The 23,322-nt window shown below is 37.3% G+C and overlaps 1 protein-coding gene across 2 annotated transcripts in view; it reads right to left on the bottom strand.

Annotated features, from left to right (window-relative positions):
• Positions 1-1,341: 1,341 nt before the first annotated feature.
• The window catches only part of pof1b (POF1B actin binding protein), a 66,581-nt gene continuing 44,600 nt past the window's right edge, over positions 1,342-23,322 (bottom strand). The window contains exons 4-14 of one of the 2 annotated variants that reach the window (XM_039765936.1): positions 20,492-20,679; positions 18,046-18,079; positions 11,470-11,550; positions 11,281-11,373; positions 9,079-9,192; positions 8,582-8,734; positions 6,544-6,663; positions 6,312-6,440; positions 6,150-6,229; positions 5,356-5,466; positions 1,342-2,355 (exon numbers count right to left, since the gene is read on the bottom strand). In XM_039765936.1, the coding sequence (XP_039621870.1) occupies positions 5,364-5,466; positions 6,150-6,229; positions 6,312-6,440; positions 6,544-6,663; positions 8,582-8,734; positions 9,079-9,192; positions 11,281-11,373; positions 11,470-11,550; positions 18,046-18,079; positions 20,492-20,679 (1,095 nt within the window). In that variant the 3' untranslated portion in view covers positions 1,342-2,355; positions 5,356-5,363. Of the gene's footprint in view, positions 2,356-5,351; positions 5,467-6,149; positions 6,230-6,311; positions 6,441-6,543; positions 6,664-8,581; positions 8,735-9,078; positions 9,193-11,280; positions 11,374-11,469; positions 11,551-18,045; positions 18,080-20,491; positions 20,680-23,322 lie in introns of both variants that reach the window. The other variant, XM_039765935.1, reaches the window with a different exon arrangement.

Genomic DNA, 23,322 nt, shown 5'->3' with positions numbered 1-23,322 from the left:
CTGGTGACTGGAAGGACACTTAAGACCACTGAGCTCTTGGTCAAATTCATTATCATGCAGGAAACAGCCATTAGAAAGTAGATAAATTGTGGCCATGACGGGATGCACCCGACAGCACCTACAGTCAAAGTGTACCCACAAATTCTCCCACTCGCCATTACACCACCACCACCATGTGCCTGGACTGTTGACACAATGCAGGTTGGGTGCATGGATTCGTGCTGTTGATGGCACATCCTACCCTATCATCTGTGTGCCTCATCAGACAAATCTGTCCAGGTAGGGTGAGCCTGTGCCCACTGCAGCCTCAGCTTTCTGTTCTTGGCTGACCGATGCAAACTGTGTACAATGTGGTCTTCTGCTGTTACAGCCCATCCACCTCCAGGTTCAGTGCGTTTTGCGGTCTCAGAATCTGTTCTGACCACCAAAGTTATAAAGACTGTAGACTTTCTGTCATCTCAGATCAATCTGGCCGTTCTCATCTAAACTCTCTCATTAACAAGTCATCAGAACTGCCACTCGTTGGATGTTTTTTGTTTTTCACACCATTCAGAGTAAACACTAAAGACTATTGTGTGTGTGAAAATCCAAGTCATCAGATCAGCAGTTACACAAACACTCAAAACAGCTAAAAATCATGCCATGTGGAAATTGCTGAGATGACATTTTTTTCCCCATTCTGGTATTTGATGTGACCATTAACCGAAGCTGCTGACCGGTATCTGCATATATGGCGCTGCTGCCACATGAAAGGGCTGATTAGATAATTGCATGGATAAGCAACTGTCCTGGTATTCTGAATAATTTGCTCAGTGTGTGTTTGTACAGGTTTACATTGTCATGGAGTAAAGCAGAAAATAAGACAAAACCTTTGCAAAGACAAGGGCAGCGAGACGTCTTCAGGTAGAAAGGCCAAGTCTTGAATGTCACCAACATGCTGTGCCACTGACTCAGCCGCTCTTCAACATGATGCACTTTACTACCCTTCAGTAGATATCACCCAGATGAATGCCTCTGGAATTCTGACGTAACCACACTGTGTGCTGCTGCTGAACAAAGCACTATGGGGTGACGTGAACTCCCCAGCCCCTCAGTAACATGATGGAGATGGGTACCAAAACCAGTACTGTAACACACATCCCACTGCCCTCTGAGGGCCCACAGGCTACAACAACAGCATGCAAAAACAACACATGAATCCCATCCGCCGCAGCCTCGTTCGCTTCATTCAGTTTGAATTTTAAATGTCCCTTGAATGGCCATTGGACTTGTCATTTTTAGAGGGTCTTACACAGTGGCTTGATTCTGGCCTTTACTGTCAAAAACAACAGACACAAGCTCATGACTGTACCATCTTTATTTAAATGAACATGATCTTCAAAACACCACAAACATGCACAGCACACTTTCCTGGAGTGGTTCAAGCTCAGTGTACACAACACTAGAAGCAACTGGCGGTGCCCGCTGGTTCACATTCACATAGCCCCCTGCTCCAGCTCATTTACCTGCACAATTCACAGATTTGTCTTACAGGCTGTCTGAAGTGTGACTGTACATTAATAGTACTTGAATAAATTTTGCCTTTTATGTCCACTAAAGTGTGGTTACTACTGAAAGCAAAACTGACAGCTGTATACGGTATGTTTTTAATGTTTTTGCCTTATTTAGATGGATACCTGCAGTTCGATCAAGACTTGGGTCTTCAATCTTGGTCTGAAATTGACGCTTTACGGTGCCTTTTGGAGAAGGCTCTCTGACATTGTGCACTTTGCAGTGTGTAATGGAGACTTGGCTCACCCATCTGCAGAGCATACTTTAGACTGGCCTGCCTGTTTTCCTTTGCTGCTTCAGCCAGTGTGAATGCTCTAGACAGGCACATCAGACCGTTGCGTTTGATCTGCTTCACTTGAGCACTCAGCTGCTTATTTCCTTACTCACTGTAACTAGGCTTCATTCGGGGGTCTTGTGGTGTTTTTTTTTTTAATTCCCACTCCCCTTATTTTTACTACATGCAGAAATACAGATTCACCCATAGTAATGCACACCCTCTGTTATACTGTAGATACTACTAGCAGTTAAACATTTTAAATTAAGACAAAACTCAAATCACTACCCCTCTCACTTCTAAATGATGATTCCCCTTTTATAAAATGTGCTGCCCTCACTTACTGATGCAGATTTGGTTACATTAACTGTGGTTCTCAGGTAATGCAATTTTCGCTTGTATTCACAGCCTTTCTAAATTGAAGCACAATGCAGTCATAGTGAAAGAAGAAGATGAAGACAGACGTTCAAGTCACAGCTCCTGTAGTCCACCGAGAATTAAGCAGGCTTTCAGTTCTGAAGGAGACGTTCCTGAGAGAAGAAAGGAGAGAAGAATATTGAGCATTATACTCCACTGCCTGAACACTTGGAAACGTACGAGCCAGTGCTACAGTGTTCTGCTAAACATTCAGAAGAAGCCATTAGCTTTGGAGCTGCCTGTGGTCTTCTTCAGGCTGTATCGATGCTTCTGCTTTCCTGTCTTTAGTTCTTCTTCCCCAAGATATAGAAAGGTGGTCACTCCAATTTTCTCATATTTGAGTTTTTTTTTACAGGACTCGCGCCTTAGTGATGTTCTTCCCTTTTTAGCCCAAGTTTTACTCAGCTTTATCTAAACTAGTAGAGCTTTACCCAAATCACTTGAATTGCTGTTTTGTTTGTTGGACATTCTTTCTGTTGCTACTGCTCTACCAAGTGGTGTTGACACAACATGCATCTTCCTTTTTTCCCCATCCCATTTTTACACCATTCTTTGGAATAACAATGCTGACCTAAAATCAGCAGGTTCCAGAGCAGTGACCATTTACTGCCAGCACGTGTAACTTTACTTGTAACACTTTCAGCAGGCAGTAACTTCGGTTTTGGTGTCATCATCATTATCATCATCATCATAGGAAGGAATCCAAGGGCATTGTACATTTTATGGAGCTTTGTGCAAAGTGAAATCCTTTTTACTTAGCAGCACTGTTCGCCCTTGTGCTTCTGGGACAGACTCTAGCCCATGGACTCTGAACAGGATTAACTGGGCTTCGTAACACAAACGAACAAGCACTGCTGTAACGCTGCCCCTCTTTAGTAAACCTCAGACGTGATGAGTTTACTGGGCAACCAAAGTGCTTGAAAGCAAACTAAGAAGAAAGGCACCCGGCTAATGTGTGCCATTACCTGACCCAATGTATTGTACACCTTTCTAAACAAATGACACATGAGTTCTCTTTAAAAGGAAACAGAATAAATGGCACACAAGTTCAGTCGTTAGTGAGCATAGTTTGATGAAACATTAAAAAAGAATACAAGGAAAAACACAAAATGGAGTAACGTTAGTCTGTTTGATGAAATGAATATTTCTCGTGTGTGTGTTTTTTAATTTTATTTCACTAACCCTTTGCTCTTAACCAACGACAATAACTCAAGCCCACAACCTGTTGCTCCTTTGAAAGTCACATGACTTTACTGCCAAGTTATCCAACCTCCGCTGACGATGAATCCACTTGGTGCGTATTAATTTCAGGTAAGGACTAAATATAACTATTTTGACTTCTACCTAAATGACTGAAAGTAGTATATTGTACATCCGACAAGATTCAATAAATTGAACACGATCAAGTTATGTTCAAAAGTGGAACATAAACAATGCAGGGAAAATAAAGGAAATACATTTTTGTAAATGTAACAACCTGCCATTTCTATTTTTTTAGTGTATAAAAAAAGAGTTCAGTTAGAAAATATGAGCCACAGTAAATAATTATTAAATTAAAAGTTAACAAGTTAAAACATAGTATTAACCATCCATCCATCCATCCATTATCCAACCCGCTATATCCTAACACAGGGTCATGGAGGTCTGCCGGAGCCAATCCCAGCCAACACAGGGCGCAAGGCAGGAAACAAACCCCGGGCAGGGCGCCAGCCCAACGCTGTAGTATTAACCAGAATAATGGATTTTACCTAATTTGTTTCTTGCTCTTGTATTTTCAATCAAATGTTTTGTTTTTTTATAATAAGTATATGGAGTGTAATTGCTTTATTCCTTTTATTTTGTTAATATGGTCTCATATAATCAAACTGCTGACTCCTTGCCAAACTATGTTAGACTTTGTCAGATACAGTAGTTGTACAGAAAATAGTAATAATGTAATAGAGCAACATTTTTAATATTTCAATTTACTTTGTGAAGATTTCTATACAAACAATGTTTCTAAAAGTATCTTTTTCAACAGATAATATCTGAATTACTCTTTTTCAAACATAAGACTGGGCAACATAAAGGCGTCTATGCCCAGAAATATCTTATTTAGAATCAGTCCTACAGTGGTTTCAGAAAACATTCAGACCCCTTCACTTTCTGCATTCTTTATTGAGCCATACATTTAAATTTGAATAAATAAATGTGCCATTTTGCTCATCAACCTACACTTAATATCCTATAATGACAAAGTGAACATTTGTTTTCAGAAAGGTTTGAAAATGTATTAAAAATTCTGAAATGAACTCTCTCATTCACGTAAGCAGAAGAAGCAGTAGAAGACCCTTTGTAATTTTTTAATGTCTGTCCTTGACTCTTGCTTCTGCTACTTTTAAAACTTTAGACATTTCTTTTTTCTTAAACAAGTATCTGTTGCTTAATAAAAATGTGTAGGCTTTTCTGTTGTATTCTGGAAACTCCTACAGTTTTGAATGTTTTATGCAAAGCTCTAGAATTGTTTTCTTCTAAAAGCTTCCTTTGCATAATAGAATTTAAGAATTTTCTATTACTGTTTCTTTTGTAACATTCCTAAAACTTTGGTTACCGCTTACAAATTTTTAGATTTTTTTTCTTTCTATTGCCTAACACAACTTTCCAGCCTTTCTATTAACTTTCTATTAACTTTCCCTGGAAAGTTGTAAAATGCATACAAATGTTTTTGTTTCGGTTTCTTTTGATTGTGATAGTCAATCATTCTGACACCTGAGAGTAAACAATATTCTTTAAGGGCTTTTAATATTAAAATTCCAGTTTCCATCTCAGCTAGTTTAGAAGTTCAACAAGGTTGCTCAAAATCCAAGACGTTGGGCTGGCCTAAAAATCTGAGGGAAGACTATTTTCAATCTAAGAAGCCGACATACCAAGTTTCAAATCTCTGTCTCAATTTGTTTTCAAGTTATGAGATCATTTCAACATATATCACTGCATTATAACTTAAATATTTAATTAAAAAAAAAAATTAAATATTTTACCACATAAGACATGCAGAAAATAAAATTGCCATGAGCAACACTTGTCCAAAAACATATGCTTGTGTCCCAAGAGAAATAGAATACAAACTTACACACTTGTGTTATTATAAGGTCCGCTTAACGACAGTGGTCTTGTATTCTTTAACAGGAGCAGTATATTGATACTCATCAGACAAAAGGCCAAGAATAGGATACTGAGTCTGGTACCTGCGGAAAAAATACTGCTTTAGAATTTGTTTCAGCAGAAATGGACAAGGGCAAGAGTAAAATGAAGAAAATGGGTTCTTTTATGTATTCTAATTACCGTATATAATCACGTATAAGTCGGGTCTTGAAACCCAAAGAATCGATCATAAAATCAGACCCCAACTTATATGCCCATTCAAAAATGTGATGCTTAAAAAGTTTTTTTTTTTTACATCTTCTTGCCTCCTCCAATCTCGCATCAGTTTCTCAGATGCATCAAATTTTTAAACGTTTAATTTAAAACCAGGTTCATATTTTCATCTGATCGAATGCTTCATCGTAGAAAAGGGAAGCACAAATCAGTGCAAACGTTGCTCTGGAATAGTTCGGGTATTACCATGTGGTCACATTGGCACAATACATAAAAAAAAAGGGAGTGTGCTCTGTGGTTACTCTCTCAGGTGGGCGTTAGCATATCATAATCTCTTGGATCAATAGCAGAGTTTTCCACATTCGACTTATACAACCAACATTATAAAATACAGGAAATTATAAGGAAAAATCAAGCCCCAACTCATCCACGGGAGAACTTAAACGTGAGTATATACTGAAATTTTCAGTTTATGCATTGAGGAATTAATTTCACTTTTTTGATTGTATTGTTGCAACAAAGCAATGTTTGCTTAGTTCCAGAAGAAATGTACCTTCTTGTGACTTCTGTCCTTGTAACACTTTTTGACTGTCTCAGAGAATCATTGTTTTCAGTTTGCATCTTGTGAATTTCCTAAAAAAAACACACACACACACTTTAGGTTAAAATGAATCCCACTAGAACAGAATCACAGCAGGCTCATATGTTGACTCACATTTGTCTGTCTTTTAATTGTGGCTTCCTTCTCTTCCAGTGATGCCAAAAGCTCTGTTATTCTAAGTTGAAGGGACATGTCACTGCCTGATTTAGCTGAGTTTTCCTGCTGCGCTGAACTAAGCTGAGCCTAAAACATGCAAAAGAATCAGAGAATTTCTCTTTACAATAAATCCAAAGCCAAGTCTGCCATCACAGGAGTTTATTTTGCAGTTATATGTAGTAACTCAGACCCGCAAGGCTTCAAGCTCCTTGTCCTTCTCCTCACGTAGATTGCTAATCATTTCCATGTACAGTTTAGATGCTTCATCTGCTTTGCTTTGGAAACTTGGGCTGAGACTTTGGCCAGAAACCTATAAAAGAGGAATAATAATAGAAACACGTGGCATTCTCCATAAAACAAAAACAAAAAAAAAAACCAATGCATTTAATCCTATAGTCTGTCTTTTATATTGTCTTTTTAATAAAGGAAATACAATTTTGAAACAAAGTATACTGTTACCACAACGAATCAATAGTTTATTCATAAGGGAGTATTAATAAGATGATAAAAAAGGGAGTAAGATGCATGTTACATATATAAATATATCACAGGATATTTCTGTTTCTGAACAGTTTGAATTAAATCAGTTTTTTCTTCAAGGCGACATGCATTGTAAATGAAACTAGTTAAGGAAAAATAAGTTATGGTGATCAAGTTTATTGATGGTTCTGAATTTTTAAACATCTTTGGAAAGATTAGATGCAGAGTACCTAATTTCTGCTTTTCTCCACAGCTGCTAGAGTACAAAGCAGAAAAGATCAGACTTAACATATGGGTATTCATATGGTTTTGAAATATGGTTTGGATAGATGGATTTGTTTTTCCAAAAACAACCATTGAGAATTGAAAAAAAAAAAACAATTGTTCATGGGTGCATAAAAAGATTTTCAATTTGATTATACCCACAAATACACAGCATAACCTGGTAACATGACTGCAATATTTTTATTCAATTATTGACTACATGCTTGAATAATAAATTATGTAAAACAAAAAAAGTATGCCAGTGTTACACAAGGAACTGGCAGAGGACCAAGCACACTTTATATAAACACCTGTTTTGTGGTTTATTAGCCATATGTTTTAAAACCACGTAAGTGTATAGTATAAAGCCTGTTATACTTTTAATATTCATTAACATATCCAATAGGGAATCTGACTTGCACAATCTGACAGGGGTCTAACCTTTGGTCTTGTTGATGCCAGACGTGCTGTGATATGTTGAGCTGCTGGCCAAACAGTGCCATAGTGGGACCAGCAGATCCCATAACAGGACATAAGACCAATGCAACAAATCACCGGGTTTGCCTTAAATCATGAATTTATGACACACAAAGACTCCATTCATGGCATACTATACAAAGTCCATTATTGCATGTTCGTCACTTGTGACTCTGTCTATACCGGTGGTTAGTTCCAGCGGCCTGTATTCTAGACTGCCATGGGCTGAACTTCACTCAAGCATTTTCCTTCTCCTATTGAGCTAATCATGGCTAAATTTGCACACAGAGATAACATAACGAACAGTGGAACTCAATACCATATTCTCGAATGACATTCTACTAGAACATTGGGTGTGGGAATTTTTTGCCTACAATAGCCATCAACCTCTGATACATATTAATAGCTGAGATGAGGTAAATGCAGCCATTACTGTACATACTGAAATGTATTCTAAATGATAGTGATGAAACAGATATAAATAAGAAGGTGAAAAGATTAGGACTTGAATTATTTTTTGCAAATTCTGCCACTGCCAAAAATTTGTATGGATATTATTGACAAAAAGCAGAAAAGTAAACATATAGCTCTTAGTGTAAAATGGATAAGAATGTTTGGAAACAGTATGATGTATTACTATGATATGCATTAAGTAATCTAGAAATTATACTGCTGTCTCTCTTGAGGAATCACTCACAATTTTGCTTCCCTCCCTGAGACATCATGGCTGGGATGCAAACTTAGGACATTGAGAGTTAAAGCGGCGAGTTCTACCACTCAGCTAAACAAAAACCTCCATCAGCCAGCAGCAGATCAGGCTATTTAGCTGTTATGGAGCTTATTGCACAGTAGAGAGAATCTCAGCTTCGCTATGCATAGCAATTGTTATTTTTGCCCCGCTTCCAACTGCATGACTCTTTCAAAGCTAACTGCTCATTCAAGTAAGTAAAATTAGAATACGACAGTGAGGCCTGCAGTCCTCAACAATGCACAATCACTTTTAATACCTGTTGTCTCAGTAAGTCATTTTCTTGTTCCAAAACTCTTTTGCTACATTCGAGTTCTTTTATACGGTAATCTTTATCAGCATCAGAATTCCTCAAAGTCAGAATCATTGACTCCAAACCTCGATTTCCTGAACTGCTATCCTTTAAAGATTGCTGTAAGAAACAAAGACACAATAAATTGACAAAGTAGGTAGGTATTAAGTAAAATTTCTCATGAGTACACTTCCTTTATTCTTTGCACATCATAAGTATTTAAATAACACTTAAAAAATAAGAATGCCACTGAAGATAAAAAGATAGAATATACTTCCTGCTTCATGGATCATTTTCAAGGCTGAGAAGACCATACCTTTAAAGTAATTACATTACATCCTTGACAACAGATTTTTTTCTTAAAGACGTCACTAACAACAACAGGATTATTTTTTTACTGTTCTCTGCAAAAACAATTACATAGATGATGTCAACGTTGAAATAACAAAAAAATCAGTTCCTACTTGTAGCTGTCGGTTATTTTCGCGCACGGAGGCCAGGAGCTTTTCATACTGCTCTGCCTGTCCCACTTTGAACGCCAGGTCTCTTTCTAGTGTCTCCTTGTCAGTTTCCAATCTCTGCAAACAGCACAGCAATAGAAAGTCACGTTAACCAGTTTTAAATATGTAAAAAGTTATGGTTTTGAGATCATAAAAGTGATCAGATTTGAAGTACTGTACACACCCCACAACTCTTAGCATGCATTTACATTGACATAATGAATTTGCAAAAATTCCTAAAATCCTGTTTTAACTTTGCCTTTCAGGGTAAAGGAGTGCTTATGATGAGGAGAAAAATGAATGTAAATGATTTTAACACAACAATGAACATAAAATGGATACAAAGTGAACTGGTCTGAATACTCCCTGAAGACATAGTGTAAGTATACATTTATATTTCATATCCTTTATGTGGAGCAACAGTTCATGCACCCATGGTTATTAAGGTGCAAACACAAGGGAGAAGGCTAAAAATGTATTCTAACTAAGGAATATTCAAGTTAATAAAAATGTAGTTTTCCCAGGTGGAACCGATTCTGAGACATTAGAATAAAAATATATTTAACATTGCTTCAAAAGAAAAATTTGATACAATCTGAACCTTAGTTTTTGCTTCTCATTAAAATCTTAGGGAAAAAAAAACTGTGTAAGTTAATCTGCTTGGAATGCTACCTTTACTAACAGTTTTGTTTAGTATCTTATTCTATATTATATTCAGTACACTGAGAATCCCCCTCAGGTTAAAAATGTTGATGACTGCAGTGACAGGCTAAATATCAAGCTGCAACAGGTTTGAACTAGAACAGAGACATTTACGTAATAAGCACTCCTTGAGCAGAAAAGTTATAAAAATAAAAAATAAAAAAACATATAAAAGATTAAAAAGGGCTAATCAAACAGTTTTGTTTAATAAGCGGATTTCAGCTCATGTAATATTTCTGGTCATGTAATAACTATATTATGATCTCTGAAACACTTGTATAATGTATATTACTTTTTTTCAAACAAAATACTTCAGTGGACCAGAAACAGTTTTCTAAAAATGTTGTTATGGAAATAAAACATTATAAAATAAAGCAAGATCAGTGAAAATAGAAGGTATATTAGAATAATTACAAATAACCTACCTGTGTATACTGAGATGCAGAGAACTTTTACAGAAAAAATAAATGCGCTTAATGGAGGAGCAGAACTTTAGCATATGCTCTTTTACCTAAAAGGAGCCTTAAGATCTGCACCTGTCTAGATAGCCTGCTAATATAGCCTTTGGTAACAATTGTGTTTCAACAAGTTCTTCAATATTTAGCATTTGTACTCTGCTAGAAAAAAAGATGCGTTCAATATCAACCACGTGTCATCATAGCCCAGTTATCACATGCTTGCTATATAGAAGTTGACTATTTAACATTTTTGTTATGTCCCATGATCTTGCAGACATTGCTGAATTTGCAACTGGTGCTTAAGCCAACTACTGCACAGGATCTTTTAAAAACAACTAAATTATAAGTTAGTTGATTGGGCACTTATCTTCTATTAATATATTTAAGATGCAGCACCATAACTCAAGATTTAGAATTTGGTCTTGCAACAAAATAATTTTATAAGCTCACAATGTATGTGGATACGTCTGATCATGATTAATAACTAAGTGATTAGCATTTGGGATAGGACAGTTTAATACTCTCTACCTAATAATAATAAAAAAGTCTACTTATGGGGAAACTACAATGCTAGAGCTAGAAATCTGAAAACTAAATACTACTGATTAATGATTGAAGCAAATTGAGAAGTCATGTTATTAATGCAAACTTAGAAGAAATTAATAGGTGCGACACCTGCACCAGTTACTTACTAATTACCCAAAACAGGGTATTATTATTTATTAACATTCCTAGGTTATCATATTTATAGCATAGTTGGAACATTACAATTATAATAATTACATTAGTCAAATCAAAAGGAAGCCGCAAATTATGTAGATGGAGCCACCTTCTTACACAGTCTGTGTTCTTACCCATAAAACTTCAGTATAATTATCAAGGAAAAGACATCACTACCAATGTACAAAAGAATACGGTACTACAGAAGAATTGCGTACTACTTTAAATGAAAATCTACAATGAGTTTTTGTTAATACATTGAATTCATATATGTGAAAAGTCTCACTCTTAGGTCATCCTGTAAGTGGATCAGTTCTTCTTTAAGACTGCTGAAGGTAGTAAGAAGTAAACGCAGAGATTTGTCTGACAGTGTTCGCATCTGTGAATATAAATTTAAGAAAAAACTGAAGTTAACTTAAAAGATCAAAAACCCCAACACCCAAAGACTGTATTACCATTAAAATTGTTTGCTAACCTGGAGAAGATAACGGATCTGCTGTTTTGTCAGTTGTGACACTCCCTTTGGTATTAGAGACTCAATATCTTCATTAACTTCCTGAAAAATTAAAATGAAAATCATCTTGCATCTATAATACACCCAAAATATTTTGTTTATACCATTGTTCATAATAATTTAGCAAGCAAATCCACACAACAATTTAAAAGTATACACTTAGAGTAAAAATGCGAAAGGCCTCAAGAGCTGGGCAGTTGACATCATTCTCAATTTAGATCTTGTCCTGAATAAACATTAGACTGGTTTAAATGAGATATATGTTCTAAATGTACACTTTGCAGTTAAATTATAGCATGCTTCACACATCCATCCATCCATTTTCTAACCCGCTGAATCCGAATACAGGGTCACGGGGTTCTGCTGGAGCCAATCCCAGCCAACACAGGGCACAAGGCAGAAACCAATCCTGGGCAGGGTGCCAACCCACCGCAGGACACACACAAACACACCCACACACCAAGCACACACTAGGGCCAATTTAGAATCGCCAATCCACCTAACCTGCATGTCTTTGGATTGTGGGAGGAAACCGGAGTGCCCGGAGGAAACCCACGCAGACACGGGGAGAACATGCAAACTCCACGCAGGGAGGACCCGGGAAGCGAACCCGGGTCTCCTAACTGCGAGGCAGCAGCGCTACCACTGCGCCACCGTGCCGCCCCTGCTTCACACATAATGAAGAAAAATTATTTTGGTATAGCTGAGTTTTATACCTTACCTAAAATTCTATTACAAAAATCCCTTTTGCAATGTCTCTTGAGATCATCTAATGGTAAATTGTTTGATATTTGTTTGTAGAATCTACAAACACTAATTCCTGCTATCATCAAAACTGCCTAGTATCGCCTAGTAAAGAATGCTGAAGTATACGATTATCACACAATGCATACCTGCTAAGATCATCATCACCTTAAAGTACAATATGTTGTACAGTGGTACCATATCATACTGGAGTGGTGGAACACTGGGTTACTGTTAAATTGGAAGTAATTAGCAATGGCTGGACCACAGAGCAAAGTATATACAAAGAAATCAAGAAAAGGTTTAACTTCCATGGTTAACCAAGCAGTTGTGCTTTCATTGACTTCTTTCTGATTCAACACTTCAGTGTACTATACATGAATTTACAACCGAGCAACAGAACACAAAGAAGAAAGTGCCATGCAACTCTTTTCTTTAGATCTCTGAAGTGTCATCCTTTTAATAAGAAGTCATTTTTAATTCCAAGTAAACAAGATTACATTTGACTGAACAATTAAAATAACTTTTAGTAATGTTTTGTATAAAATTGTCTTTGGATAGAAAAGTAGCACTCTTACTTTTCATTTCTTATACAAAGTTCTTCCAAAAACTAGAAGCCTCTCCATTACCAGCGCACGGGCAATGTTCTACTAAACACTGAATACAGACTTTTGTACATTTTTGTGATTGCAGGTCTTAAGCTTTTCATGAATTTCCATAAAATTAACGGAATATTCAGTGAGCTTTATGAAGCAATTAACGAATAATATTAGCGACTAGCAAAACACTAGCGCTTCGCAGCGGAGAAGTAGTGTGTTGAAGAAGCAATGAAAAAGAAAAGGAAACATTTTGAAAATAACGTAACATGATTGTCAATGTAATTGTTTTGTCACTGTTGTGAGTGATGAGTGTTGCTGTCATATATATATATATATATATAAATATATATATATAAATATATATATATATATATATTTACACACACACACATAAACATATATATATACATATCTATACATATACACATATATACACATACACATATATACATACATATATATATCTACATATATACACATACACATACATACACACATACATACATACACACATACATACATACACACACATATATACACACACATATATAAACATATATATACATATACATACATATCTACATATATACACACACAGCTATTTCGTATCAGTGCAATACGCTGCTTGTTAAAACGGATAACTCCCGCTCTTACGTGCAAGTCTGCGTGGATATTATGAACTATCGTATTGTTCAAGTTCTATTTAAATTTTAAATAGAAGGAATTTTTATTTAGTCGACAGAAATATCTTTGGTAGGAATGGTAAAAACAGACAGGAATATTATTCCTGAATAAATCAACTCAAACCTTAAATAACTTAAAAGAACAAACATTCAAATTTCTTTACTCTTATGTAAATTTATATAAAAAATAAACTTAGATTTTAAATATCCCAAAAGATTCTGCTCTCCATAAAAATATATCCTTTCAAAATTATACAAATTCAAATATGAACATGCTGCATAACAAAACCTGGAAATATAAATAAAATGTGTTCCTTTCAGCAATAACAAATCAAATCATTAAGTTGTCTTTGCTCATATGTCATTTTAGAGCTGGACGCCTGGCATCTATTTTTGGCAACAGGTTTGTTTATGTTTGGTGTGAGGTTCTGTGTTGTGGAGATTCTCAGGATGGATTGCAGGTGCTCATCAGTGAGGCGACTCCTGTGTGCTGTTTTGTTATTCTTTATCACTGAGAAGAGCTTCTCACACAGATATGTGCTACCAAACATGCACAAGGTTCGAGCCGCATGTAGACAGACTTTTTTTGTTCTTCAAAGTCACCAAAGCACCGTGCAAACTCGCTCGGTTTATCAGCAAAGTGCGTATTTGGGAACACCGTAGTGACGACTTGGTTTAACATTACTTGTCAACAGGGAAAGTTGCACTGGTGCATTTGTGTCTCCCATAAAAGCAACTTCACTTGAAATCACTTTGTGATTGTGCACGGGTAAAAACGTCCGCTGAAGTGTCAGATTCTTATTTAATTCTTCTGCTTTCTGTATCTTCTGCATTGCATTCAGGTCTTTCAGCCTCACTGATGAGCACCTGCAATCCATCCTGAGAATCTCCACAACACAGAACTCCCTGATGTTTTGTCTCATAGTGCCGTCTTAGATTAAATTCTGTAATTACAGCCACATTAGCTCCACAAATGAGACACACGGGTTCAGTAAACATATACTCAGCCTCCCATCGGTTTTTAAAGGCTCTATTTTCAGAATCAACTTTTCTCTTCAGCATCGTGTGAGCTAGCTTCGCAATAACTTGCAGCATCATAAGCTAGACTTGATTAACACGGTAAGTGTTCGGCAAGGCAGCTGAAGCGCTGCATTATGGGATCTGTAGTTTATTGTGTTACCAGCGCTTCATATACCCGGCCATTAATAACAATAATACAGTTTATAAAATGATCTCGCGGGCTGGATATAATTACACGCCGGGCCGGATGTGGCCCGCGGCCCTTGAGTTTGACACATATGGACTAAATAGAACGAAAAGATATATTTTTTCAAATGTGATCGCAATTCAGATAGAGTTGACGCACTACAGCCTGCATGCCTCAATAAGTCATCCTCCCCTCGCTCTTACTCTTTTACCGTTCATCTAATGAATACACTGAGTATGGCTTTACCAAAACAATCATTGATGGCGAATAAAGTATCCATTATTCGAGTATGTAGATCGGGATATATATATATACATATATATACTGCTCAAAAGAATTAAAGGAACACTTTTTAATCAGAGTATAGCATAAAGTCAATGAAACTTATGGGATATTAATCTGGTCAGTTAAGTAGCAGAGGGGTTGTTAATCAGTTTCAGCTGCTGTGGTGTTAATGAAATTAACAACAGATGCACTAGAGGGGCAACAATGAGATGACCCCCAAAACAGGAATGGTTTAACAGATGGAGGCCACTGACATTTTTCCCTCCTCATCTTTTCTGACTGTTTCTTCACTAGTTTTGCATTTGGCTACAGTCAGTGTCACTACTGGTAGCATGAGGCGATACCTGGACCCTACAGAGGTTGCACAGGTAGTCCAACTTCTCCAGGATGGCACATCAATACGTGTCATTGCCAGAAGGTTTGCTGTGTCTCGCTGCACAGTCTCAAGGGCATGGAGGAGATTCTAGGAGACAAGCAGTTACTCTAGGAGAGCTGGAGAGGGCCATAGAAGGTCCATAACCCATCAACAGGACCAGTATCTGCTCCTTTGGGCAAGGAGGAACAGGATGAGCACTGCCAGAGCCCTACAAAATGACCTTCAGCAGGCCACTGGTGTGAATGTCTCTGACCAAACAACCAGAAAGACTTCATGAGGGTGACCCAAGGGCCCCATGTCCTCTAATGGGCCCTGAGCTCACTGCCCAGCAGCATGCAGCTCGATTGGCATTCGCCATAGAATACCAGAATTGGCAGATGCACCACTGGTGCCCTGTGCTTTTACAGATGAGAGCAGGTTCACCCTGAGCATGTGACAGAAGTGAAAGGGTCTGGAGAAGCCATGGAGAACATTATGCTGCCTGTAACATCATTCAGCATGAGCAGTTTGGTGGTGGGTTAATGATTGTCTGGGGAGGCATATCCATGGAGGGTCACACAGACCGCTACAGGCTTGACAAAGGCACCTTGGCTGCCATTAGGTATCAGGATGAAATCCTTGGACCCATTGTCAGACCCTATGCTGGTACAGTGGCTCCTGGTGCACGACAATTCCTGGCCTCATGTGGTGAGAGTATGCAGGCAGTTCCTGGAGGATGAAGGAATTGATACCATTGACTGGCCACCACACTTTCCTGACCTAAATCCAATAGAACATCTCTGGGACATTATGTTTTGGTCCATCCAATGCCACCAGGTTGCACCTCAGACTGTCCAGGAGCTCAGTGATGCCCTGGTCCAGATCTGGGAGGAGATCCCCCACAACACCATCTGTCATCTCATTAGAAGCATGCACCGATGTTGTCAGGCATGTATACAAGAACACAGGGGCCATACAAAGTGCTGCGTACAATTTGGAGTTGCTGCAATTAAATTTTGGCAAAATGGACTAGCCTGCCACATAATTTTTTCAGTCTGATTTTTGGGGCGTCTTTGAATTCAGGGCTCTGTAGGTTGATCATTTTCATTTCCATCAAATGATGTGGCATCCTTTCGTTCCTAACACATTACCCAGTCTATATCAGTATAGATATCCAGGAGGATTTCTTTTTCCCATTGAGATCTGATGTGTTTTCAAAGTGTTCCTTTAATGTTTTTGAGCAGTTTATATACCCGCGTATCGCAGCGGAGAAGTAGTGTGTTAAAAAAGCTAGAAAAAGAAAAGGGAACATTTTAAAAATAACGTAACATGACTGTCAATATACAGTATTTGTTTTGTGAGTGTTACTAAGTGTTGCTGTCATCAATGATTTGATTATCATTATTTCTTTCAATCAGGTTCGTATTTGTAGGATGTGTTGTGTTCAAGTTACATTCCGTGTTTGTCAATCGTTGTAAAGCTGACAGGTTTCATTCATCGATTCGTTTCTTACTGCATCAATAAACAGCTCGTCTTCTTCTTTATCCGAGACCTGACACACTGCATGCACGGGTTTTTTACACTGTCTTCCTTTAGCGGGACATTGACTTTTTCCACCGTGTGCTTTGTTTCCACAGTAGCTGCATTTATGAATATGCTTGTATGTATCAGACACTTCATATTTTTTGCTACCTTTTCAATTGTGTAATTCGGTTTTTGTTCAACGCTCTTTGGAACTGTTGCTTTTTATCTGTGCACTGCGTCAGTTCACGTGAGCCGCTCGGTGTACATGCATCGAAGGTTCCCAGCTGTGCTGGTGCCATCTCGTGCTATGTCCATGGCTGTATTTAATGTTACCTTAGTCCTGGCACTTAAAACTTTCTCTCGCAGTTTCGCTGAGTTTGTGCCAAACACCACGTTGACCATCTCATCTTCCCATGCATAAGCACAGTCTTTAACCGGTGAATATTTAGTGGGAGTTTGCTATTGGATTGCCGCTGACGGACGGCCTTATATGGGCAGGCACTAAATTACAAACGCCAGCAGCAGCCTGTCTATGAACTTAATTTAAAGTGTAGGTTTACATCGTGCTTTGTTTCCGAAGTAGCAGAACTCATGAATATGGTTCTATATGTCACTCGCTCGCTTCTTATTGTTTCGCTGCCTTCTCAATTATATAATGCATGTTTTCTTCAGCGCTTTTTGGAGGTCTTCCTGATTTTCTATGTACTGCGTGATTACGTGTGAGGCGTGATGATGTCACACGAAACTCCGCCCCCATGGCGTTCAAGCTCATCTCCATTACAGTAAATGGAGAAAAACAGCTTCCAGTTATGACCATTACGCGTAGAATTTCGAAATGAAACCTGCCCAACTTTTGTAAGGAAGCTGTAAGGGATGAACCTGCCAAATTTCAGCCTTCCACCCACACGGGAAGTTGGAGAATGAATGAATGAATGAATGAATGAATGAATGAATGAGTGAGTGAGTGAGCGAGTGAGTAAGTGAGTGAGTGAGTGAGTGAGGGTTTTGCCTTTTATTAGTATAGATATATTCATTAAACAGAAGCCTTTTCTAAACCAAAAAGGTCAAATTCCATGCCATAACCTTTGTTTGATTGAGTCACTTACTATGTCAAAATGCATAAAAAAGAATGATGCTTACCTTGTAGTCAATACTTGAATCTAAATGGTGTTTCCTAAAATGATTGAAAGAAAAATGTATAATGCAGTGCAACAATTACAAATGCAGAAGTAAACTAATTCACATTATGAAAGCTGTGATATTAAAACTGAAAAAGGCAAAATTTACTCTACCATTTTATTACCAGAGTTTCTGCATTTGACACAATCCAGATATTCAACTGGAAGATGAATTGCTGTGAAAGCTAATAGTTACCACTGATAAGGATTTTGGTTCAAAATCATTCATGTAGTATTTGTGCTATTCAGTTCTTCATAGTTTTTCAAGGTGGAAGTGGGATTATATCAGGGATCAGCTCTGAGCCCTTTCTTATTTGCAATGGTGATGGACAGGTTGACAGACGAGATTAGACAGGAGTCCCCGTGGACTATGATCTTTGCTGATGATACTGTGATCTGTAGCGATAGTACGGAGCAGGTTGAGGAGACCCTGGAGAGGTGGAGATATGCTCTAGAGAGGAGAGGAATGAAGGTCAGTAGCAACAAGACAGAATACATGTGTGCAAATGAGAGGGAGGTCAGTGGAATGGTGAGGATGCAGGGAGTAGAGTTGGCGAAGAAGGATGAGTTTAAATACTTGGAATCAACAGTACAGAGTAATGGGGATTGTGTAAGAGAGGTGAAGAAGAGAGTGCAAGTTGGGTGTGATGGGTGGAGAAGAGTGTCAGGAGTAATCTGTGACAGACGGGTATCAGCAAGCGTGAAAGGGAAGGTCTACAGGACGGTCGTCAGACCAGCTATGTTATATGGGTTGGAGACGGTGGCGCTGACCAGAATGCAAGAGACAGAGCTGGAATTAGCAGAGTTAAAGATGCTAAGATTTTCACTGGATCTGACGAGGATGGATATTATTAGACATGAGTACATTAGAGGGTCAGCTCAAGTTGGACGTTTGGGAGACAGAGAAGCGAGATTGTGCTGTTTTGGACATGTGCAGAGGAAAGGTGCTGAGTATATTGGGAGAAGGATGCTAAGGATAGAGCTGCCAGGGAAGAGAAAAAGAGGAAGGCCTAAGTGAAGGTTTTTGGATGTGGTGAGAGAGGACATGCAAGTGATGGATGTAACAGAACAAGATGCAGAGGACAGGAAGATATGGAAGAAGATGATCTGCTGTGGTGACCCCTAATGGGAGCAGCCGAAAGAAGAAGAAGAAGTTCTTTATAGTTTTCTTTATAACAGTAAAAACAAGACACTTTCTGCTTGTCCTGTTTAGTCAAACTAAAATCATGGAGTTCTAATATTAATAATTCTTTACATTTATACAGCACTTTTCTCACTACTTAAAGCGCTCTCCACACAGGCAGGACCTGGGATGTGAACCCATGATTTCCTTACTACAAGAAAGCAACTTTCTAAGCCAATTACCCTATTTCTGTACACATGCAAATTTGGACAAGAGCTCTTTTAACTGTACGTTTTGCATTTCATACAAACCAAATAGCTTGAAATTGATGAAAAGAAAAGAAATATACAATACCACACCAGGAATAATATTGTTATGAAGTTGCACTTGCCAATCTGTTAGAAAGGACAAAAACAGTTGTTCTTTCTAATGAAACTCAATAGTTCCCGTACAGTCGACAAAACTAGACTAACTAATGCCACTTTTTTGTGGTCTTTTTGTCAAAGCTGCAGTCATATTTGCCTTAATATATTGGTTTGGAAATCTTAGCAATAAGAACAAAAATTGTCTAAATAATATTGTCCAAGTTAATTTTAAAATTACAGGTTTACAGCAGTGACCTCTCACTGTTCTGTATCACAAACAAGTTAGAAAGTAGGCCAACTTGATGCTATTATACAACAGCCATCTTTTGTGTCCTGACTTTCATTTGTTATGATCAGACTCCAGATTTAGGCTTCCAAGGGTCAAAAGCAATATATTTAAGTACTCATTATCCCAGGACAATAAGCATTTTGAATTTTACTAGTTCCGGAAATCCTGCTGAAATCTACATAACGACTGCATACTGTTAAGAGTTAATTATTCTTATTTTTAGGAATCCTATGGATGTGTGTGTGTGTGTGTGTACTGATTATAGCAATGGTTGTCATGTGTTGCCTCTTGGTTTATTTCCTTTAATCATGTAAAAATGTTCTGCATTTTGTAAACAAACAAGGATCCCTCTGAGATAACAAATGTCTTCATTACCAAAATGCAAAAACATCAAATAATTATTACATAAGCCTATTCAAACAGAAAATCATATCAGGTAATGCACAGAAGGGTATTATTCTCTTAAAAGAGGAGGATTTTGACTGTGCTCACCAACATGGCATTTGACTTCAAAATAAACAATGACAAGCTTTTAAAACTAACTTCTCTCTACACATTTGTCCTTGAATTTTAGTTAGAATTTGAAAATGTCACCAGAGAAAAATAGACAAAGAGGTTTGTTGATTCTTACCTTCCCCTGATTTTATCCACATGCTCAGAGATACAGTTATAGACCTCGGTGTTCTTTCTATGCAGCTCGGCGAGTAATTCTCCAAAAAAGCGAGTATCTAGTTTATCAGCAAAACTGTCAGCCAGCTCCTGTGAACTCTGGGAGCTCTGAGAACTCTGGTAAACTTTTGACTGGATGTTGACATCACTCTGTAAAGACATAATTCATATCCAGTATACCTATAATTTAAAAAGTAATGGTGGATAACATGTTTTTAAGCCTTGAGTTTTCTTACCACTTTCAGATATCTAATTTTAGCACTTCACTCTTGCTCTCAAACAAACAGTTTTCCTCTTACTAATCACCTGAGTTAAAGGACAGCTTTCTGCTATTTTAATAAGCAGTACATCTTACAAGTCTCAAAAATGAACCTTTCATCTGTTGGAGAAATTCAGATGTCTAATGCAAACTGCACTAACCCAGTGTTAAATTTTATTCTCAATAGCTGCGCTATACAGTCAACTCAAGGCATTTATGGCTAATCACAGGGGTAACGATCCAAATGATACAAACAGCAAAATAAAAAGCTTCACACTTGTCAAACTACATCCAAAGCAGAAATGAAATATTTTGTTAGAAACTGTAAAAAGCCATGGAGTGAAGTTATACAGTCACACAGGGCCATGTAGGTTTGGATTTTTTTTCTCCCTAAATAATAAAAACCATCATTTAAAAACTGCATTTTGTGTTTACTTGTGTTATATTTGACTAATGGTTAAATGTGTTTGATGATCAGAAACATTTTGTGTGACAAACATGCAAAAGAATAAGAAATCAGGAAGGGGGCAAATAGTTTTTCACACCACTGTAAATCTGTGCTACAAATTAATTCAGGACAGTTCAACACACCCAATGGTTAAATGACCTGTTTAATGTTCTCAATTAAACTTAAAATTCCTGGTGTCAATTTTCTTGACAAGTTGAAGTCTTCTGAAAGAAAAGGATTACCCACTTATGATTTTTTAAAGTCTAACAAAGAATGTCAAAACACCACTGCAAGCTGACTTCTTGTAAATCTAAAAAATGTTTTTTTTTTTTTTTTTTTGTAATGGTTGGCTTCAGCAGAAAGTAACTTTATTACTTTAGAAGAAGTTGTATAGCTGGCCTGGGTGCATTCCATGGGAAGAAAAAAAATTATGGGAAACCACAGCACGAAAGATGTTTTGAAGCTAAAGGTTGGACTAATTTGGACTATGACTCTAACTGACTTTCTGTGCATTTATGAAGTGCCATTTGAATTTAATCAGAAAACGCAACATAAGAGTGTATGTTCCATGCCAAATATACTGTAATTATTACAACTAAAAAGTTACTGCTATTTTCAAACCTACTTTTCCAATATGAGATTTTACAGTAAAAAAACTTTCTGAATCTAACTGAATCTAACTACGCTCTACCAGTTAAGATTAATCTACTTAGTGTACAACTTGAAAATAAGCTGCCAAACTGAAATCTGCCAGTGACTGCAGATCCTGTGCACCTCACTTCTGCCAGTGTTTTTTCAGTTACTATCTCAAGCCATAAAACTGTGCGTAGTCCACTGGTCAAAGGGTACTACAGTTCCTGGTTTGGACTAGTAGGTTGGTGGTGTCTAATGGGCTACTAAATTTTTTTATTGTAAAAGCTGTTGACCAATATTCTGTGAAAACTTCCCTCTGTCATTAGTACAAATCCTTTATGAAATTTTACGCAAGTTGTATAAGAGGTATGACACAAATAAGCATGACAAAGAATGATGGTTGTGGTTTTTCTTGCAGGTATCGGTTTTAATAAAAAATGTGGCTCCAAATAGTCCTCTTATGTCAGCTGCTCTGAACACCTCAGCTGTTGCTTTTCTTGTAGTGCCTGCAGGTTCCCGTGCAATTATATTTTAACCAATTAAAATTTAAATCAGAAATAAAAGACCATAAAATCTAAATAGTATATATTTGTAATTTTACTAATCAAAACTAGAATTACAGATATGGTGAAACACATTTTGAACAGTCTGATATTCAAAAATGCAATTTTTTAACATTATATTTAAAATATCTTTAATTCAGACACATTAAGTGAAATCTTGAACAGTCAAAATGTACTTACACTACATGAAACCATCACAGTAGTTCACAGAAAAAGTCTGTCTGTTTTCACCCTTCAAAATGGAATTGCAACCAACTGTAATTCAGATTCTCACTAGTCAAAATGTAATTGCAGAGATCTCTGATTAGAATTTTAACTTTCCAAAATACAGTAGCAGATATCAAACCTTGAAATTAGCACAATATACTAAATGTTAAAACAGCTTGCTATTTGTGAGTCCATGTAGCTTCAACCTTAAAGATACTGGCCCAATTCAAGACATGGGTTCAGATTTCACCAATAACAGCTCTGTTCATTTTAAGCTCAATAACAGTACATGAGATGCTAAAAATATTTGTGTGCATCTTTGTATTTGTCTGATGTTCACTATTGTCCTTCAAATTGTTATACATTTTGCCTTAAATTCTACACCCTGCCCCTTACAGTTGCTAAACTATATCATTACTTTTAAACAGCTTCTGTAGAAAGCCAAATTTCACACAGGGGACAAATAAAGTTCTATCTATCTGTCTATCTATCTATCTATGAGTATATATGTATATATGTGTATTGATGTTGGTTTGATAGAAAAATTTTGATTTCAGTACCGTACCAGTTCCAAAATGGCACCCAGCTACATCATTCTGCAAGCCTGCGCACACACACATGCATGTGACACCCTGCTGTGCATGTAATACTGCCAATTACACAGATGCTTAATTGCTTTACAG

Source organism: Polypterus senegalus, chromosome 10, assembly GCF_016835505.1.
Source record: "Polypterus senegalus isolate Bchr_013 chromosome 10, ASM1683550v1, whole genome shotgun sequence".
Taxonomy (NCBI): domain Eukaryota; kingdom Metazoa; phylum Chordata; class Cladistia; order Polypteriformes; family Polypteridae; genus Polypterus; species Polypterus senegalus.
Note: the sequence above shows the minus strand (reverse complement) of the source record. Positions and strands in the feature narration are given on the sequence as shown.